The 20,562-nt window shown below is 41.6% G+C and overlaps 1 protein-coding gene across 4 annotated transcripts in view; it reads left to right on the forward strand.

Annotated features, from left to right (window-relative positions):
• Positions 1–20,562, forward strand: part of CERS1 (ceramide synthase 1) — a 132,874-nt gene that overhangs the window by 60,065 nt on the left and 52,247 nt on the right. For all 4 annotated transcript variants that reach the window (XM_078781726.1, XM_068122324.2, XM_078781725.1 and 1 more), the window contains 2 exons: positions 5,063–5,222; positions 19,330–19,510. In XM_078781726.1, coding sequence (XP_078637852.1) covers positions 5,063–5,222; positions 19,330–19,510 — 341 coding nt within the window. The remainder of the gene's footprint in view (positions 1–5,062; positions 5,223–19,329; positions 19,511–20,562) is intronic.

The raw sequence follows: 20,562 nt of genomic DNA on the forward strand, positions 1-20,562 counted from the left end.
TCAAAAGCCTCACTGCACATTTCTCGATTTGCTATTCGTTTATTTCCCTTGATAAATATGATGTGAACAGTTGCATTATTTAATATGGTGTGCATGTTCAGCCGGCCTTTGTAAGATGTGATTTGTTGTCGTTATAAGAACATTAATATTGTTTTGACCTTTTCCCATCTCCATATTCAATTTGTACTCCCTAAAAGACAAAAACATCGTCTGAAACATTTGTTTGTGAATGATTGTTGTTTTGAGCGTTTCAAAATCCCATGGCCAATTCGCACTGCCCTTTGGCCCTATTGTGTAAGGTAATATAGCTTGCACAAAAATGTACCTCCGTAAAGTCAAAATTTGTTTTTTTCCTTTTGTGAGGTCTGGTGTTGGCTTCGCAGTTAGGGTGCTGGCTTGGGATCCCAGGATCCTGGGTTCGAATCCCGGTCGATCGCTGAATTAACACCAGGGGGGTTGACTCAGCCTGTCATCGTTCCGAGGTCGGCAAATTGAGTACCAGCTTGCTGGGATGAATGATCACGGTGTGTACCCCGATTTAGAATAGGTACACCGTATGCCTGCACATCCTAAGAGGCGACTAAGGGTTGGCATCAGGAAGGAGCATCCGGCCATAAAAACATTGCCTCAAACAGGGAACCATGATTGTCATGGGGCCCGCAAGGCTAACCCCTGCTCCAGCAGGGAAAATGGCCTTAAACGATCATTCATTCATTCATTCATTCATTGTGAGGCATAATTATAGTAACACATACCTGTTGCCCCTTGCAGGTTAACCAAGAAAACTGTTCTTAAAAAGAGTTGTTTTTGGGATACATGCTTCATTAATCGTTGAATATACAGCGGGGTTTATAAATTCCAATAACCTTGGAATAAAAAGAATGGATGTACACATGATAAAGCATTCTGTAAATGCAAATGATATATGAAAGCATATTTAATTAGAACGACACTCGGTCGAGAACATACCTCTGCCAGGCTGAACAGTTTACGTTTTGTATCCCACTGAATCCACCTTTTGAGGCCATTTTTCCCCAAAGAGCAGGGGTTGGCCTTTTTTGGGCACCGTGGTCCCCTTTTTGAAGCAATGTTTTATGTCCGGATGCCCTTCCTGCCACCAACGCTGTTGGTCACCTCTTGCGACACGGGGAATTACCAGTGAACTGGTACTCAATTTGCCGTCCTCGGAAGGATGACAGGCTGAGTCAACCCCCCTGGTGTTAATTCAGTGATCGACCGGGATTCGAACCCAGGATCCTCGGATCCCAAGCCGGCACCCTAACCACTAAGCCATTTTGTATCCCACCGATAGATAATATCTGGATCTGGAATATTCGTCCTTGTTTCACACCAAAGTCTAATCAGCTTGTTCTTGTCACCTACTCATCACATCCACCGAGTTTTTTCATAACCCATCCACAACTTTTTGAGATATCCTGCTATTTATCGTTTTTGGTCACATCTTTCACCGGTGAGGAGGAATAAGATGACCACTCCTTTTTTCATCTTCAGATGCAACAGATTTTACCGTTCTGACTGGACACAGACACATGAACGGGTGCTTCTCCTTTCACCAATATATGCAAAAACTAGTATCATTTATCTTGTGGCCCTGGAACTAAACAAAAAAATCTTCAGATGCAGAGGGCTGCCGAAGACATTTCCTAAGCTATTGCGCACGGTCCTGGATGGGTCGCCACTCCGACGCAGGACACTCAAATGGCTCATTCTTCCCAGTCAGCTGGTACTCATTTTGCCGATCTCGGAAGGATGACAGGCTGAGCAACCCACCTGGTGTTAATTCAACAGAAGACAGAGGCCTAAACTCAGGATCCTGAGTTAAGGTTAACTTTAACCGTTAAGCCAATACCAGGCTTCCAAAGGTGCAGAATCACTTGTTAATTTTAAAAATCACAAGAGCCAGATCCGGATCTTCACCAAAATCTTCTTCACCAAAATCGAATCCGTTCGTCCTTCTCACATTCCGAACATGTCCATCAAGTTTCTTCCGAATCAGTCCACAACCTTTATGAGATATCGTGCTCACAGACAAACAGGCGGGGGTGAAAAGATAACCTCTTTCCACCATCGGTGGCAGAAGTAAAGTTTTTACACAATGCAGTTCAGATTTAGGATTCAACGTTACCACCATCTTTCATATATATTACATCGTTCAATCTGATTTTCAAACTCGTTTAAAACATTCTCCAATTGCTGTTGAATAATTTCATGAATTCGATTTGTGATCCCAGTCCTATGTTCATCCAAAGAATGTGGTTTTGATGAGTAAACGATCGATGTCATCTGGCTATGCAGAAGCTCAAAGGCCTTCAGACAAACAGAATTATTGCCCACACCAGAAATATGCTCTATGGGAAGTGGGACGGTTGAGAGCTCAGAAAACCGGTTTAACCCACCAAAATCTGGTCTGAAGTCCAGAAACCTCAGAGTATAGTTTTGAGTATAGTTTAATTTCAGATTATTGTTCCAGCCAAAGAGATATTCTACAACAAGTCAAAGTGACTATTTTTCCCAAAGTCATCTTGATAATCGTGTTATTTCAGGTGTGCTCATCCTAAAAGGGGTGATTGACGGCTCCGAAGATGACTGCGCTGGTGTTCCACCAATGAATTACTCTTCAACAAGTTTTAACATAGCCCCATAAAATGTGTTCCAGTTTGTACAGATCAGGTGAACAAAACGGCCTGCAAGCAATATGGGACTTCTCGAAATGGTGTGTGTGTGTGTGTGTGTGTGTGTGTGTGTGTGTGTGTGTGTGTGTGTGTGTGTGTGTGTGTGTGTGTGTGTGTGTGTGTGTGTGTGTGTGTGTGTTTTTTTACACTGACTCGATTGGGCTCGCCAGGCACTTTTAACCTACCGTTACCAGCACAAATTCTGTAACTCAAATAGTCTTTTAAACATAATTTTCAGTATTTTGATGATAAAATGGCAATTTCAAAATGGTTCATTGTTATGTTCCTGAATGCAAATCGGACTCACGTAAATATAGGAACACGAGAAATACCCATGGATGAGAGGCGTTAGGTTCGTAACATTTCCTGTTAATACAATTTGCTAATGGCGGCCGTGGTTATAACACACACACACACACACACACACACACACACACATATACATACACACACTCACACATATACACACACATGCACAAAGGTGGATACATCGAGACCTGGGAGGGCTCTGTTCCACCTTCTGAAACCCACATTTGGAGATACCAACCAAAGACACACACACACACATGAACGGGTGCTTCTCCTTTCACCAATATATGCAAATACGAGTATAATTTCTCTTGTGGCCCTGGACCTATACAAAAAAATGTATGTTTATGTTATAATGACAACAACAGGCATTTTAAGGCCATTTTCCCTCCTAGAGCAGGGGTTAGCCTATGTTTATAACGACACTTTAGGTTATACAGCTCCCATTCCACCCTGCCCCCCCCTAAAGCCCCACTCAAACATGATTTTAAATTGTAAATAACATCATTGTAAACTTACCCTGTGCATCGACAAGCCCCAGATATGTCCTTCCCATCGGTGTTAAGAAGCCTAAAGGTTTGGTTAGAATGAGCCCGTCTACGAACCTTCAGACTTTTTCACAGGCCCACATTATCGGGAGTTTTTGCCATACGGACTGCTAGTTATCAACTTTTAGGATGAGTTGATAATAACGTTTTCCAAATGTGTTTGTTGTCCAGAAGTAACCCCCTTTCTCGCAAGTACGTTTCCAAGTATTTTGGCTTCTTTAAATGCCATTCAATTCGACAATCCTTATCTGGCAGAAGTGATACACATCGGTCACCCTGATCCACTTCGTCACGTGGGGTTTCTGCGAATGTGCACCGAGCAATCTGGGGCGGATTACGTCATTTTGAAAGTCGTGTATTGGTCCACATCTTTCGATCCACTTGTCTGGGAAGACGTCATTCAAGAACTGTCGCACATTCAAAACATAGTGGCAGGGACACCATGTTGTATGGAAGGAAGTGATATCTGAAATATCTAATCGTCTTCGTTCAGGCATCAAGAAATTCTGCAACATTTCCTTTGACTGTTGCTTCTTCAAAAAATGAAGGATCAATGGTTCGTGACTTCCTGAGAGTGCACCAGGCATTGATTTTGATGATATTCTTTCATATTCCCACACTTCCTGAGGTTTTCTGCCCCCCAAATGCGGCAATTGTGGTGGTTGACTTTACCACTAACGCAGAAGTTGCTTCACCGGTTGTCAAATCGTCAAAAAACCAGGGGAACTGTAGATTTAACAACAACAAAACACATTAATACTGTATGTACAAAACGTTATCAATTATGCTTTCATATGCCATTTAGAGTTTCCTTCTATCATATGTACATCAGAAGTTTTTAAAGTTTCACAAGGACTTTATGAACACCTTGTATACATGTTAAAAAAAAAACTTGGTGTTTAGTGTAACAGTTAAGGTGGCTGGCTTAAGATCTTAAGGTCCTGAGTTTGAGCTCCTGCCATGTTGTTAAAGTAACACCAGGTTGGTTGACTCAGCCTGTCATCGTTCCAAGATTGGCAGATTGCGTACCAGCTTACTGGGAAGAATGAGCCATTTGAGTATCCTGCGTCGGAGTAGTGACCCATCCGGGATTGTGCCCAATAGCCAAGGAAAAACTGCTTCGGCAGCCCATATGCATCTGAAGATGTGGAAGTGGTGGTTCTATATATATATATATATCGTCTTTATTATATATCACTGTCAGCATTGTTCCCTTGATGACTGAAGTTAATGTAATACATCTTAGAAAATACTTTAGAGTAAGTGAAAGTTGCCACTGTTGGGTCAAGATGTCCCCAACCCTCTTTCCCCACCTCCGCATCCCCTGTACAACCACCTCAGTCCTGGTTATAATGCCTTAAGTATGACTTATGCCAGTTTAACTACTCCTTTTTATTCTGAATATTTTGGTTTTTGCTATCAAGATATTGCATTTTTTCTGGAAGACAAGACAGTTGTCTATGTAAGGTTTGTTCACTGCGAGCCCCTCTTTTCCTGTGCCTGGGAACACAGCCCTTTGCTTTGTGGTTGGAGCTGCTCCCTCGGGATGGTGCAAAGTTCCCTGAGAGCGTCTGGAAATTATTTTTCTACACGGTGGCATGGATCTACACTTGTTACCTGCTCTTCAATGGAAACTACAATTTCTTCCATGATCCACAGTCAGTTTTTCACGGTAACCAATTCCATTCTGACCTCTTTTTCAATTTTGCCAGCTGTATATTTTAGCTTGTGTTTGCAAAAGTGATGCCACAGGGAACAGGCAGCCACGGCTCCACAATGCACCATTCTTTCGTGTGATGGGAATTATATTGCAGGGATTATCCTGGAGGATTTTCGCAATGGGGGAAAATCTCCCTGTGTACAAAACAATCAGATTTTTTTTCCAAACACGATGGGATTGTTTTGAGATAAAAAATTGTTTTGAGTTTGTTTTGTTTTCAAAAAAAGAAATTGTTTTGATTCAAAAAAAGAAATTGTTTTGATAAACAAAACAAAATTGTTTTGAGATAAAATTTTACTCGCGCTCGTCAAATCTCATTATTCTCGGGGTGTTAATTAAAAATAAATATGGTCAAGAAAACAAAGACTTGTGTGTTTCTTTCTGTATTCAAATAGACAATCTCACTCCCTGTGGCTTTTATTGCGTAAACGATTAACCATTCCACAGATAAGTTTAACACATAAGTTGCCATGAATTAGCACATTTGATCACATTTAATGATACTGATTGAATAATTAATAACACTGACTGAGGATTTGTCAATTGTTGTGGAAATGGCATCCAGAAAACCACAGGCTGATTTATAACTCGCATATGTCACATGTTTGTTCACTTTTTAATTCTCCAGATTTGGGGTATTAAGCTCTGACGACAAGGTCAGCAAGCTGTTATACTTAGACTGGGGAATTGCTTCCTTCGACATCCAATATACCACTTTCAGACACGTCAAAATACTTTCCTCTTCTTTTGATTTAGCCCCTTCAACCGTGAGTTGAAGATTTCTTCTCGCCAGTGGTGCTGCAATCGCTCGTTGGTGATCAGATGACGATATATGTCGGGTTATTGCAGTCGTTTTGAAATTATTTGTACTTTGACTTAGACTGTTGACTAACTTTTCCGATCTACACAGTGAACAATACATTTTGTTTGATCGGCATCATATTTCAGCCAGTCTCCGAATTTAAGGAAACGGCTGTCTTGAAACGTTATTAAAGTTTTGCCGGAAGTAGTTGTCTGCACTGTGGCGGCCCTGGCCACTGTCCCGCTTTCGCCCTGCACACGGTCACTAGCTGGATCATCCTGGTTGTCCTCAGTGGTAGAACTACTGCTTTTTTTTTCTTTTCTTTTTTTTTTTGTATACTGAATCGAGGCTCGTGAAAGAGCTAACATTTATTTCACAAACAAACAAACAAAACAAACCAGACAAACAAAATATACAAAAAGAGGGAGCGGAAGACAAGATGGGGAGAGAAGGGGAAGCACACAACCACAACATTTGAGAGCAGGGAGAAGTGTGGGAGGGAGAGGGCTTGGGGGCAGGAGGCGTGGGAGGGGGAGGGGGGGGGGGGTGAGGGAGAGGTATAAAACACAAGGGGACCGGAATTAGCTGGTACTGCTGGTACCTTCACGTCATTAGAAATTAGCTGCTGGTACCTTCACGAACTTGCTGTCCATGTCTGACGTGTGACTGAAGGTGCTACAGGAATGTGGAATTAATTGGTTTCATGCTTTAGCATTCGCCGTTTCTGCATTGTCCGTTTGCTTCTGGCCTCCCACCCGTGCGTATCACGGGTACCTCACTAGTAAGGCTAATGATGCTGATGTTGCAATTTTCTTACAATTGATGTTGCACTAATGATACAGATGTTGCAGGGTAATTCTAAGGGGGTACTAAAGGGTAATTATAAAGGGTTCTAAAAAGTTCTGAAGGGTAATTCTAATGGGTTTCGTTAATTTCTAGGCTTTGCCTATTTCATATTAAAAATGCCAAACTGAACCGCTTTGGGTGCGATTTTTATAAAACAGCAAGCATTCTTTCCAGAAAGGTTTTCCCGAGCAGAATATTTCTCATGATGTGTAATAGAATTCTCATCAGATTTCTGTCATATCTCAGCAGAAATCATTGGGGATTTTTTTTGGGGGGGAAGGCCGATGAAGGTCAATACAGTGTGGTCTGATGGATTAATTATTACAGTATATATAATGCGCCTGCAAACTTGTCTGATGGGAAATGGGAATTGACCATGACGATGTTGGAACATGTGAGTGCACACTACAACGTGTGCAATATTTCCTCATGGCCCATGGGATATTTTTGAATGTCAAGAAAGGAGTACAATAGGGTGTTTCAATTCTCCGAAGTTGCTATTTTCGTGTCACTTTTCTCGTCCCCTTGGTTCTATTCATCTAAGTGACCCGTATGCCAAATTTTAGACAAATTGAATAATATTTAGAGGTTGCACACTTATAGTCTGCACTGCTTATTGCATTGCACGCACATTGCACACACACTGCATTTCACACACTGCTTATATTCATTTCATTGTGTTATGTTCAATGTTTTACAATTCTTTCGATGTCTTATTAATTTTTATTTTGCAAATAAATCTTCTTCTTTTTCTTAAATGAACTGGAGTAAAATTTCAAAAGTGCGCAGACTGTGCAACCTCTAAATATTACCTGATCTTTCTCAAAATTGGCAGACAACCTTTGCATATAAATAGGAATGAGGGCATGAGCAAAGTCAACAAAAATGTCATATTTTAATTTTAAACCTATAATATGAAACACCCTAGAGTACAAGCATATTGAACATGCGGCTAAACGTCTCCTGGAAAATGTCTGAGAAATGCATTGATAAAGGACAATTATGTAACAGAAAACAGAAAACTTGTAAAGTGCAAATGGGCATCAGTCGCACCGTTTAACGAGTATAGTTGGGATGACGGAAATTTTACTGAAAGTATAGAATTTTGTCCCCAATATCAAAATTCCAAAATGAAGACACCACCGACTCATGTGAATAGACCTGCTGGATGGCTACACGATAGTTAATGGTGTACTCATATTTAAATGTGGATCTTCACAACTATGTAAGCAGTGGTTTTGGAAACATGATCTCAAAGCAGTTGTGTTGGTGCAGCAGAGTGTAGCAATCATATACAGAATAAGAGAAGCACCTGCCTAATGTCATTGAGTAATCAGTGATGAGAGAAGCCACTCTTGTATACTTACCATTCCAGTTTAATATAGTAGCAATGGGATAAAATATATAAAAATATATGGGGCATATGGAGAGGGTGACCTCAGAAATGCCACCAAATTTGCATATGTAATTAATAGATAGCCATAACGAGTTTGTGCCTATGCAGGCTTCATATACACAGCTATGAATGTTTCTATAATCAAATGAAATAAGCAATCGCACAACATTCATCCAGTGATATTATAGGGACCTTCGCTATATAAATATAGATTTTTTTGGGATTTGTGCAAATCAGCATCAGGAAATTAAATTGACATCTGAAATAAGAAAAAAACGACTTGAGCAGAAATTTAAGCCGGGTGTCCCATATGCTATGCTATTAGTTTAGATATGCTATTATATGATATTATTATTACATTATTATATTATATTAGATTATATTATTATATTATTATATTAGATGTGCTATACATATGCTATTAGTGGCTGGGATAGCGCACTCAGCGATGCAATCCCCAACTTGTGAAGTACCAATCTGACAGTTTATATTCATTTCTGGAATCAAACCCAGAATAGACACCTCGATTGGAAGTGTGCTACCGATATTCGATATCTTTGTGGCAAAGGGGAATTGGATTTAAATCCTGCAGAACACTTATGCATTGGAACACCTTTTTCAGCAAATGTAATGGAAAATGTAACATGGATGTGTATTGAGGCTGAATATAAGTGTCTGCCAACGGTGATTTGCAGATGGTTAAAAAAAAAAAACAAGTAAAGGAAACGACATGTTTTAAAATGATTGCTGAAGCAGCGATACAACACGTACAGTCAAATCAATCAACATTGAAGTAGTGGATGGGGGAAAAAAAGGAAGGAAAGAACAGGAGAGGTGATAACTGTAATAGAAAATAATCGATAGCTCTGACATCTCGTTGTCCACAGAGAAGGAGAAAAAATTGACGAAAGGCCTGATGCAATGAGCACAAAGGTGCAGTTTCTCATTTGGCTGGAGGGTTTCCCCTAGCAATGAGCTAATGTGACATAATTTGGCACAGGAAGCGAGAGTGTGAGGCCAATGTTGGAAATTGCATACGTGCATTGCAAGCGGGCTTCTCTTCACTCTCAGAACCGGAATAATGAAGCCTCAAACGTGCAGTGCCACAGAGATGGAATGGGGAGCGGCGGGTGGAGCACGAGCCCCGTCGACAAGGGCAGATCAAAGTGCAGCGAACAGCATCAGGTGGCAAATCTTTGCCCTCTGCAAGAGGCAGCTGTATCTGGGGCAACATCATTTAGTATGGCCATGTATTGCTGACTCTAGCCTGGTGTTGGCTTAGCGGTTACGGTGCCGGCTTGGGATCCCAGGATCCTGGGTTTGAATCCCGGTCGATCGCTGAATTAACACCAGGGGGGTTGACTGAGCCTGTCATCCTTCCGAGGTCGGAAAATTGAGTACCAGTTCACTGGTAATTCCCTGTGTGTCGCAAGAGGTGACTAACAGGGTTGGCGGCAGGAAGGGCATCCGGCCGTGAAACATTGCTTCAAAAAGGGGACCACGGTGCCCGAAAAAAGCCCTCTAAAGGTGGTTCCATGTATTGCTGACTCGGTCATAAATGGGCAGTGATTGGCAGGTTGATAAAATAACACTTTTCTGGCTCTGTTGTTAAGCGGTCAATGACCTTGAATGCACATAACCCCCAAAACCAGGTACACCGCAGCTTTTTAAAATTCCAGTGGAAAAGCTGTTTCGCTCGTCATGCGAGTTGGAAAATTGACACAAAATGGTGACCACACCGACCGTATTGACTTTGAGTTGTGTTACTTCATTCATCCCGTGGTCCACCTGCCTCACGCGAAACACAACTATAACGCAACCCGAAGGTCGTTTTGTATACCAAAGGGTGGATTGTGGTGATAAAATGTTAAGGAACAACGTAACATTTCTGATTTATCCTCAGGCTTTAATAAATATAATTAAAAAGTCGTGGTTGGTATATAAATTACATTAAGCAAATACCTACAGGATGGGTGTCGTAGGAGACGCAAAACGGTTATGAATGTTTATGCACCCAGGTAGAAGAAAAAGAATACCAGGAAAAGAGAAGGGATCGAGAAACTTTTCCGTGATGTGCAAATTTATTATCAGGCACAATATTCCTGTTGTTGAAAAATATACAATTACGTACACCAGTGGTAATGCCCCTGCGAATGAAACTTCTTCTTCCTCTAAAGCGTTTCAAGTTTGTGGCGGAACTCGAAAATCTATGACCTGAAGTGCAATGGCAGCAGGAGACACCAGTGCGCTGTCACATGAACAACGAACACATTAGGAGGCAAAGTATCAAAGGAAAAGCACAAATCAACACATCACTTGGGATTTGACCTTTGGCCTATGAGGCCAACACATCACCTCATGAGGAAAGTGCTCAGATGGGAACAACAAGCAGGCCAGCCCTCGATTAATAATTAATAACCTTTGATAGTATACTTGAAGCTAATAAAAAAGCATGACCTCTGTACCTAGAGAGTTCAAAAGGTTACAGAGCAAGATACTCACAATAGTCCAAGAAACATGTTTTGTTTTTTTGTTTTTTACTTTTGGGCTGGCAGCATAACTTAGACTTAGAGGTATGTGCACAATGCCTCTGAGCTGTCTCACCTGGATTTGAACCTCGGCCAGGTATAAACTTGTTGTTTCGCAAGCAAATTACAAACTTACAAATTCCTGCCGAAAACTGCGAGTAGAAGTGGTCGGGTCTTTTTGGATATTCCTTGACAACAGGTTATCACTGCTTGTTATCTCAGTGTGTGAGAGTTGTTTTGGAAGTGGCTGCTGCACTACAAACAGATTCACGTTCCCAGATTGCTCACTTGGCAGGTGTGAATGGCTGTCTTTGGCTACGAATAACAACCATGGTGTATACCTTTCTACTGAAAAGGAATAACGTTCACCTTTTGTTGGATTATTGTGGATATGTTTCATTTAAGAATTATTAGAATGCCTGATGCTCGTTCTGCTCTTCCCTGTTTATTACTTGGCAATTAATTTTTTTCAAATTTCTAAAATCCTCAATTTTCATCCGATTGACTTGAAATTTGAATAGCATATACATATCGGCAAACCGAATTCAACCACCAACTATTTTTGACATCAGCGTAGGCCAAAAGGTCAACATAGGCCAAAGGTCAACAACCATTTCAAATTTCTAAAATCCTCAATTTTCATCTGATTGACCATGAAATTTGAATAGGATATACATATCGGCAAACTGAATTCAACCACCAACGATTTTGAGATCAACGTAGGCCAAAAGGTCAACATAGGCCAAAGGTCAACAACCATTTCAAATTTCTAAAATCCTCAATTTTCATCCGATTGACTTGAAATTTGAATAGGATATACATATCGGCAAACTGAATTCAACCACCAACTATTTTGAGATCAACGTAGGCCAAAAGGTCAACATGGGCCAAAGGTCAACCACTTTTTTCAGATTTCTAAAATCCTCACTTTTCATCCGATTGACTTGAAATTTCAAAAGGATTGTCATATCAGCTAACTGAATACAATCACCAACCATTTTTGAGATCAAAATAGGCCAAAAGGTCAACATCGGCCAAAGGTCAACAACCATGTCTGCTGATCTTCAACAATCATGTCTGAAAATGTCTGCTGCTCTTCTTCTGTTCCAATCGGCTCATCTGATCATGTGCTTGTTAAAGTGGACATCTCTCTGACCATTCTCAGAGAGCCTCCTCAGCATCGACGGGTCTGGCATTTCACTCAGGCCAACTGGCATGGTCTTCAAGCAGCCATCAATCATCTGGACTGGTCTCCCATCTCGACCGCCTCTGACATCAACTCATCCTGGGAAATCTTCCAAAGTAAATTGCTCTCTCTCATGCACAGATTTATCTCATCTCGTCTTCAGTTGTCATACCCTTCCTCTGTCCATGGTACACGGAATCTTGTGGTAAGGCTATTGCCCAGAAACAACTTGCCTTCGTCTCCTGGAAAGCAAATCTAACAGAAGGAAATCTCATTTCCTTTCACAAAGCCTGAAACAAGTGTGTGTCCACCCTCAGGAGAGCCAGGAAACAATATCTCTCCGTTCTCAGGACCGAACTCTCTTATCTGTCTCCCTCTTCCAAATCCTGGTGGTGTCTGGTCAAATCTGTTTCTGGTGTTTGTTCCCCCTCTATCCCCTCCCTCACCTCAAACGGCCACACGGCTGACTCCGCACGTGAAAAAGCTGAATGCCTCAACTCTGTGTTTACCTCTAAATCGTGTGTCCCAAACCCATCCCTCTCTGTACCCACCGTACCCAGTCGTACCCAGCTGCTCCTGGACTCCGTGTCCTTTCCTCCTGACAAGGTGGAAAAGTTTCTGTCAACCCTCGACTCTGATTCTGCAACTGGACCTGACGGCATCAGCCCACGGGTCCTAAAATCCTGTTCTTCCGCTCTTTCACTCCCTCTCTCTGTTCTCTTCACCCTCTCTTTTGCTCAAGGTCATCTGCCATCTGCTTGTAATCTGCCAACATCACCGCTTTGCACAAAAAAGGTGTAAAAACAGATCCCAGCAACTACAGACCAATCAGCCTTCTCCCAATTATCAGCAAAGTCATGGAATCCATCATAGCTTCAGATATGAAATCTTTCCTCTTCTCCAATGGCTTGATCTCTGATCATCAATTTGGTTTCAGACCTGGTCACTCTACTCTGGACATGCTGCTTCTGCTTTCTCAACATGGATGCAGGTCCTCAATGCCGAACAGGAAATTAGAGCTGTCTCCCTTGACATATCATGTGCCTTCGATACGGTCTGGCACCCCGCTCTGCTCACCAAACTCTCCTCTTTTGGCATCCATGGAAATCTCCATGCATGGCTGGCGGACTTCCTCTCTAGTCATAGTCAACGTGTGGCCCTGAATGGGTTTCTCTCATCTCCTCTTTCTGTTCAGGCTGGAATTCCCCAAGGCAGTGTTCTGGGCCCTGTGCTTTTTCTGGTCTTCTTCAATGATCTCTCTGACTCTCTTGAAAATTCTCTCTATCTCTTTGCTGATGACTCTACTCTCTGTCGCTCCATTCTTCATCCCTCAGATCGGCAGTCTGCAGCCTCCTCACTCTCTGCAGACCTGGACAAAATCACAGACTGGGCAAACAAGTGGAACATGTCTTTCAATCCTGACAAATCTCACACTCTTACGATGTCTCTCCGAAAAGACCGACTGGACAACCCTCCCATCCACTTTCTGAATAATCCTCTACAAGAAGTTCTGTCACTCAAGCTTTTGGGTCTCACTATCTGCCATGATCTTTCCTGGGAAAACCACATTTCAAATCTGGCCTCCAAAGCCAGTCGCCGACTGGGCATCCTCCGTCGTGCGAAGTCCTTCCTTGGCACACCTGAGCTCCTCGTCACATACAAGGCTTTCATCCGCAGCTCAATGGAATACTGCTCTCCCCTCTGGGCTGGTGCTCCTGCCTCACACCTAGCTCGTCTTCACGCTGTTGAAGCCAAAGCGTTCAGAATCATTGGAATCTCCCGCGATGAAGCTAACTCCAAGGGCCTCTCACGCACTCACCGCAGGCAGGTTGGTGGTCTTTCCGTCTTCTACCGACTCCTCTCTGGCCTTGCCCCCCCCCCCCCCCCCCCAGCTCTCTCTGGGCTCTGTCCCGCAAATATTCCTACAGGTCGCAAAAGATCTGCCTGCAACCCTCTTATGGTTAAACTGCCAAAATCAAGACTCTCTGCTCACCTTCACTCCTTCATTCCTCTTTTCTCCCACCTCTGGAACAAACTCCCTCACTCTCTTCAATCCCACTCCACCCTCTTGGTCGTTAAAACAGCTGTTCACCACCATCTCTTATCTTCCCCCATCCAAAACCTTGATCTTTTCTACCCCTGCTACTTTCACCCCAATTCCACTTTTTTGAAATACCAACTTCTGTCCTGGAAGTCCTTGGTGTCCCTGTGTTTTATACTTATCCAACACCCCCCCACCCCCCTTCCCACGCCTCCTCCCCCCAAGCCCTCTCCCTCCCACACATCTCCCTGCTCTCAAATGTTGTGTTTGTGTGCTTCCCCCTCTCTCCCCATCTTGTCTTCCGCTCCCTCTTTTTATATATTTTGTTTGTCTGGTTGATTTGTTTGTGAAGTAAATGTTAGCTCTTTCACGAGCCTCGATTCAGTATACCACAAAAAAATTAAAAAAACATTTCAAATTTCTAAAATCCTCAATTTTCATCCAATTGACTTGCAATTTGAATAGGATTTACATTTCTGAAATTTCTGAAATTTGAATAGGATTTACATATCGGCTTACTGAATTCAACCACCAACTATTTTTGAGATTATCTTAGGCTAAAAGGTCAACATTGGCCAATGGTCAACAACCATTTCAAGTTTCTAAAATCCTCAATTTTCATCCAATTGACTTGAAATTTGAATAGGATTTACATATCGGCTTACTGAATTCAACCACCAACTATTTTTGAGATTATCTTAAGCCAAAAGGTCAACATAGGCCAAAGGTCAACCACTTTTTTGAAATTTCTAAAATCCACAATTTTCATCCGATTGACTTGAAATTTCAAAAGGATTGTCAAATCAGCTAACTGAATACAATCACCAACCATTTTTGAGATCAACATAGGTCATAAGGTCAACATAAGCCTAAGGTCAACCACCTTTTTCAAATTTCTAAAAGCCTCAATTTTCATCCGATTGACTTGAAATTTGAATTGCATTTACATAACGGCTAATTGAATTCAACCACCAACTTTTTTTGAGATCACCATAGGCCAAAATAGCAGCATAGGCCAGCGGTCAACAACAATTTCAAATTTCTAAAATCCTCAATTTTCATCCGATTCACCTGAAATTTGAATGGGATTTACATATCAGTGAACTGAATTCCAACACCAACTATTTTTGAGATCAGCATCGGCCAAAAGATCAACATAAGCCAAAGGTCAACCACGTTTTTCAAATTTCTAAAAGCCTCAATTTTCATCCGATTGACTTGAAATTTGAATTGGATTTTCATGGCAGCCAACTGAATTCAACCACCAATTATTTAAGAGGTCAAAAGGATGCTCTACTGACTGCCATTCTGCTTTATTCTCTTTTGCCAAGTGTCGTTCTGTGAGTGATTTTTCATTTATTTATTTATTTATTGCCAGCAATCTCACAATGGGGCACCAAGATGAACGTGTGTTGATTTCCAAGGTTTTTATTAATCATCCGCATTATGGATTGCTTGGTTGTCCTTGTCTTTTTACCTCTGCCACCGAAGGTGGAAGGAGGTTGTCTTTTCACCTCTGTCTGTCTGTCTGTTTGTTTGGCTGTCTGTGAACAAGATATCTCAAAAAGTTGGGGACAGATTCGGACGAAATTTTGGCAGAGAGGTAGTTTATGTGACATGGATGAAATGAGTAGATTTTGGTGAAGCTTCGAATTCGGATCCAGGTAGTCGAATTTTTTAAACTGATTCTTCACCATTGGGAGATCGGGCCAAAAACGATACATAGCAGGATATCTCAAAAGGTTATGGACGGATATGGATGAAACTTGGTGAAGAGGTTGGGTGTGTTGCAAGGACGAATTGATTCGATTTTGGTGAAGATATGAATATGGATTCGGATACAATTGTTTTTTTAATTTTTTAAGTGATTCTTCACCATTGAGAGATGGGCGAAAAGCGATACATAGCACGATATGTCAAAAGGTTATGGACGGATTCAGCCGAAACTTGGTGGAGAGAGAGGTTGGGTGCATGACAAGGACAAATCTATTTGATTTTGGTGAAGATCTGAATATGGATTCGGATATGAGAATTATTTAATTTTTAAGTGATTCTTCACCATTGGGAGATCGGGCCAAAAACGATACATAGCGGGATATCTCAAAAGGTTATGGATGGATTTGGACGAAACTTGTTGGACAGGGTGAGTGTGGGACAAGAACCAGCGATTAGATTTTGGTTCACGTCTGAATCCAGATATCCGGCCAGTGGGATACAAAACATAAATTGTTCAGCCTGGTCTAGTTTAGAAAACACATGTGAAAACTCAAATGAGCATTATGGATCTTCAGTCTGGCTAGAAATAGCAACACCCCTCTCCCCTACGAACACCCCCTCCCCTAATGAACACCTCTCTCCCCTACTGAACACCCCCTCCCCTAATGAACACCTCTCTCCCCTACTGAACACCCCCTCCCCTAATGAACACCTCTCTCCCCTACTGAATATACACCACCCCCTCCCCTAATGAACACCTCTCTCCCCTACTGAATATACACCTCTCTCTCCCCTACTGAACACCCCCTCCCCTCATGAACACCTCTCTCCCCTACTGAATATACACCTCTCTCTCCCCTACTGAACACCCCCTCCCCTAATGAACACCTCTCTCCCCTACTGAACACCCCCTCCCCTAATGAGCACCTCTCTCCCCTACTGAATATACACCTCTCTCTCCCTCTCTCCCCTAATGAACACCTCTCTCCCCTACTGAATATACACCTCTCTCCCCTAATGAACACCTCTCTCCCCTACTGAATATACACGTCTCTCTCCCCTACTGAACACCACTCTCCCCTACTGAACACCCCTCTCCCCTACTGAACACCCCACTCCCCTACTGAACACCCCTCTCCCCTACTGAACACCCCTCTCCCCTACTGAATATACACCTCTCTCCCCTAATGAACACCTCTCTCCCCTACTGAACACCCCTCTCCCCTACTGAATATACACCTGTCTCCCCTAATGAACACCTCTCTCCCCTAATGAACACCCCTCTCCCCTACTGAACACCCCTCTCCCCTACTGAACACCCCTCTTCCCTACTGAATATACACCTCTCTCCCCTAATGAACACCTCTCTCCCCTACTGAATATACACCTCTCTCTCCCCTACTGAACACCTCTCTCCCCTACTGAATATACTTGCGCAGAAGTAAATTAATAATGGATGTTGTAAAGCCACTGTACGTCCTTGGAAAAATGTTCCCTTTTTAAATCCCCACCTGATGAAAATTCCGAAGGTACAATTTGATGTCAAAGATGGTTTATGATAACAGAAATTTATGGCACTTTTATGGTTCATTTATTTAAAATCTACGTGGATGTTCTTTGGACCCCAGTGCAGCTACGTGTAAACAACAGGAAAAGTATCAGATTTTGCGGACTTGCCTTGTAATTGGCCCTTTCTGTTAGCGTTACTTGGTGGATGTTAAAGATCCTTTTGCCATTATTTGGTGGATGTCTTTCGCAAAGAGTTGGTGAGCAATCGCCGGCACCCTGGACAAATTCTAAATTCCTGCCCTAACCATAGTCAAACGTCAGGCCTGGCCAGAGAGTTGGGCCAAGCTTCCCCCGGCCATCCCCACAAGAACTTGGGAATAATTTTTTTCCGTACTTTTTCAGTAGCAAATCATGTCAAGCTTAAAAGGAATATCAACATCGGTTGCCGTCAACCAATTAAGCCTTGAAGAATTCTCAACACTTTTTTCAAAGCAAAGTATAATCTTTTTAAATAAAATCAGACAATGTCTGGTTCTATCTCCTCTCATAGTCACCAAACTTTGTGGGCATAATTCACAATGTCTTGCCATTCTGATAGCAGCATCTAAATCCAGTTCCGGTTCTGGTGCTTCAAGCCCCAAGCCACATTATATGATTGTTGGTGTTGTTGTTGAATTTGTCTCCATTTATTCACTTCACTGCGGGATTCTTGTTGCTCTCTGGCCCTCTCGTGTTATGAAATTTTATGCCATACCATCACCCTTTCTTGATTGGGTATATTCAATAGCGACGAAGTAAAAATAATGTCTCACCAATTGATTTTCTGCTATTACTTTGTGTTCTGTTCTGTCATAATGCTCATTCGGCCTCTGGTAATTTCCTTTGTACATTTTATTTTCGATACTCATGTTCTCTTGTTTTCAGGGGGCACATCTAGCTGAGTGCATGAACATTTAATAATACCAATCAGATAATCTTTCAACAAAATTGAAACATCATGATGTCTTTTTATTTTTATTTTTAGTTCCAAAAATTAAATAAAGGAACAGGATTATATCTAAGTAATTGACATATGTGGGAAAATTACATGCCTAGACCAGGAATTGAACCCAGGTCCTCTGGAAAACCGTACCAGTGCTCGAAAACCGTAATTCCTGTTTATTAAAAAATTGTCGATGAGTTAATCTCCAATGCACTTCTACATATACTTGCATACACGTACATACGCATATATATACTTATGCTCACATCCGGGGTCTGCCTAGCAGGCATGTAAGACATCGGCCATTATAAAGCTCGCAGTGTTAAGTGTGGAAAATTTCTGAGGAGATTCCGTTGGCTCAATAGCGCAGTGGACTGTCACCGCGAAAGTGATGGAGGTCCCTGGTTGGAGTCCCGGGTTGAGTCAGAATTTTCACACTAGCCCCACACAGGAATTAAATTAAATTCCTGTTTATTAAAAAAAAAACATAATAAAAAAAATAAATAATAATAATTATATGTATATATATATATATATATATATATATATATATATATATATATATATATATATATATAACTGTGAGAAATAGTAGAAACTCCACAGTACGAGCAGGGCGTCTCATTTGCATTAAATAAATAATCGGGAGATTCAATCAGACGCGGACGTAGCTTCAAGACGGTCGATCTTTAATTTCCGACAAGCTTTTGACCAACAAAGGTCTTCTTCTTAGTCGTCCCCAAGTTTGGCAACATTCTTAGACTTACTTTTTCCACATGCAAAATTTGCATTTATGTTTATTTAAATTATACAATGGACTACAAAATGTAAATGTTTTATGATATTTGTTATATTATATCACCTTTATCTATCAATATTGTTGAAATGAAGATCAAATAGCTGTTTGTTGAAATATTTTGAGAAAGTCAAAACTTTACATGGGGTGTACTTACTTTTTCATGTGACTGTACATCCACATTATTAGTCCAGCGATTAAATTATTTTGTCTTCTAATCCACCTCTCCACCTCCTTGCTCCCTTCCTTCTTTGTAGACTGGCACAGCGGTATGCCAGTGCCATTGGACATTTATGCAGCTTACCTTCTCCAAGGAAGCTTTTATTTGCACTCGGTATACGGAACAATATGCATGGATACATGGAGACGCGACTCACCCATGATGCTGCTGCATCATGCTGTCACCGTGCTGCTCGTCTCCTTCTCGTATGCATTCCGGTACGAGCACACTCAACTTGTACCTGCTTGACCAGCGCCAGTCCAAAAGTAAATAATGAGGATTGTTTTAAATCAAAGGTTGAAATATAAAAAATGTTCATTGACTTTAGTTGAGCTTGGCATTTTTCACAGGTCCCACATGGTATTACTCAAACAATTAGGATTTGACATAATTTTAACATCATATTTTACATTTTTTTCAACCTCACTTTAACAACTTTTAACTAACTAACTTTTAACTTTTACCTAACTTTTAACTTTTACCTAACTTTTAACAACTTCAACTTAAAAAGTCCAAAACGAACAAACTTGGTGGTTAAGGCATCCACTGAATCCTGGAGGCCAGAGGTTAAATTCTGACCCTGCCTGAGTCACGTACTTCAAGGCCTTTAGAAATGGCACGAACTGATTCCTCTACTTGATGCTCAGCATTTAGAGGATAGAGCATGGATAAATCCCATGCGATTGGCATCTTACTTGGGGGATTGGGGACTGGGGGCGGTGGCAGGGGGGCGTGTGATTTGTGTTGACCAAATTTGTGTAATTTGGCTGCATGCATGCGTGAGATTTGTATTGACCAAATTTGTGTAATTTGGCTGCATGCGTGCGTGAGATTTGTGTTGACCAAATGTGTGTAATTTGGCTGCATGCGTGCGTGACACTTGTGTTGACCAAATTTGTGTAATTTGGCTGCATGCGTGCGTGAGATTTGTGTAGACCAAATTTGTGTAATTTGGCTGCATGCATGTGTGAGATTTGTGTTGACCAAATTTGTGTAATTTGGCTGCATGCGGTGCGTGAGATTGTGTGTTGACCAAATTTGTGTAATTTGGCTGCAAGCGTGCATGAGATTTGTGTTGACGAAATTTGTGTAATTTGGCTGCATGCGCGCATGAGATTTGTATTGACCAAATTTGTGTAATTTGGCTGCATGCATGCATGAGATTTGTGTTGACCAAATTTGTGTAATTTGGCTGCATGCGTGCGTGAGATTTGTATTGACCAAATTTGTGTAATTTGGCTGCATGCATGCATGAGATTTGTGTTGACCA

The sequence above is a fragment of the Myxine glutinosa genome, chromosome 7, assembly GCF_964187855.1.
Source record: "Myxine glutinosa chromosome 7, kmMyxGlut1.1, whole genome shotgun sequence".
In the NCBI taxonomy this organism is placed as follows: Eukaryota; Metazoa; Chordata; class Myxini; order Myxiniformes; family Myxinidae; genus Myxine; species Myxine glutinosa.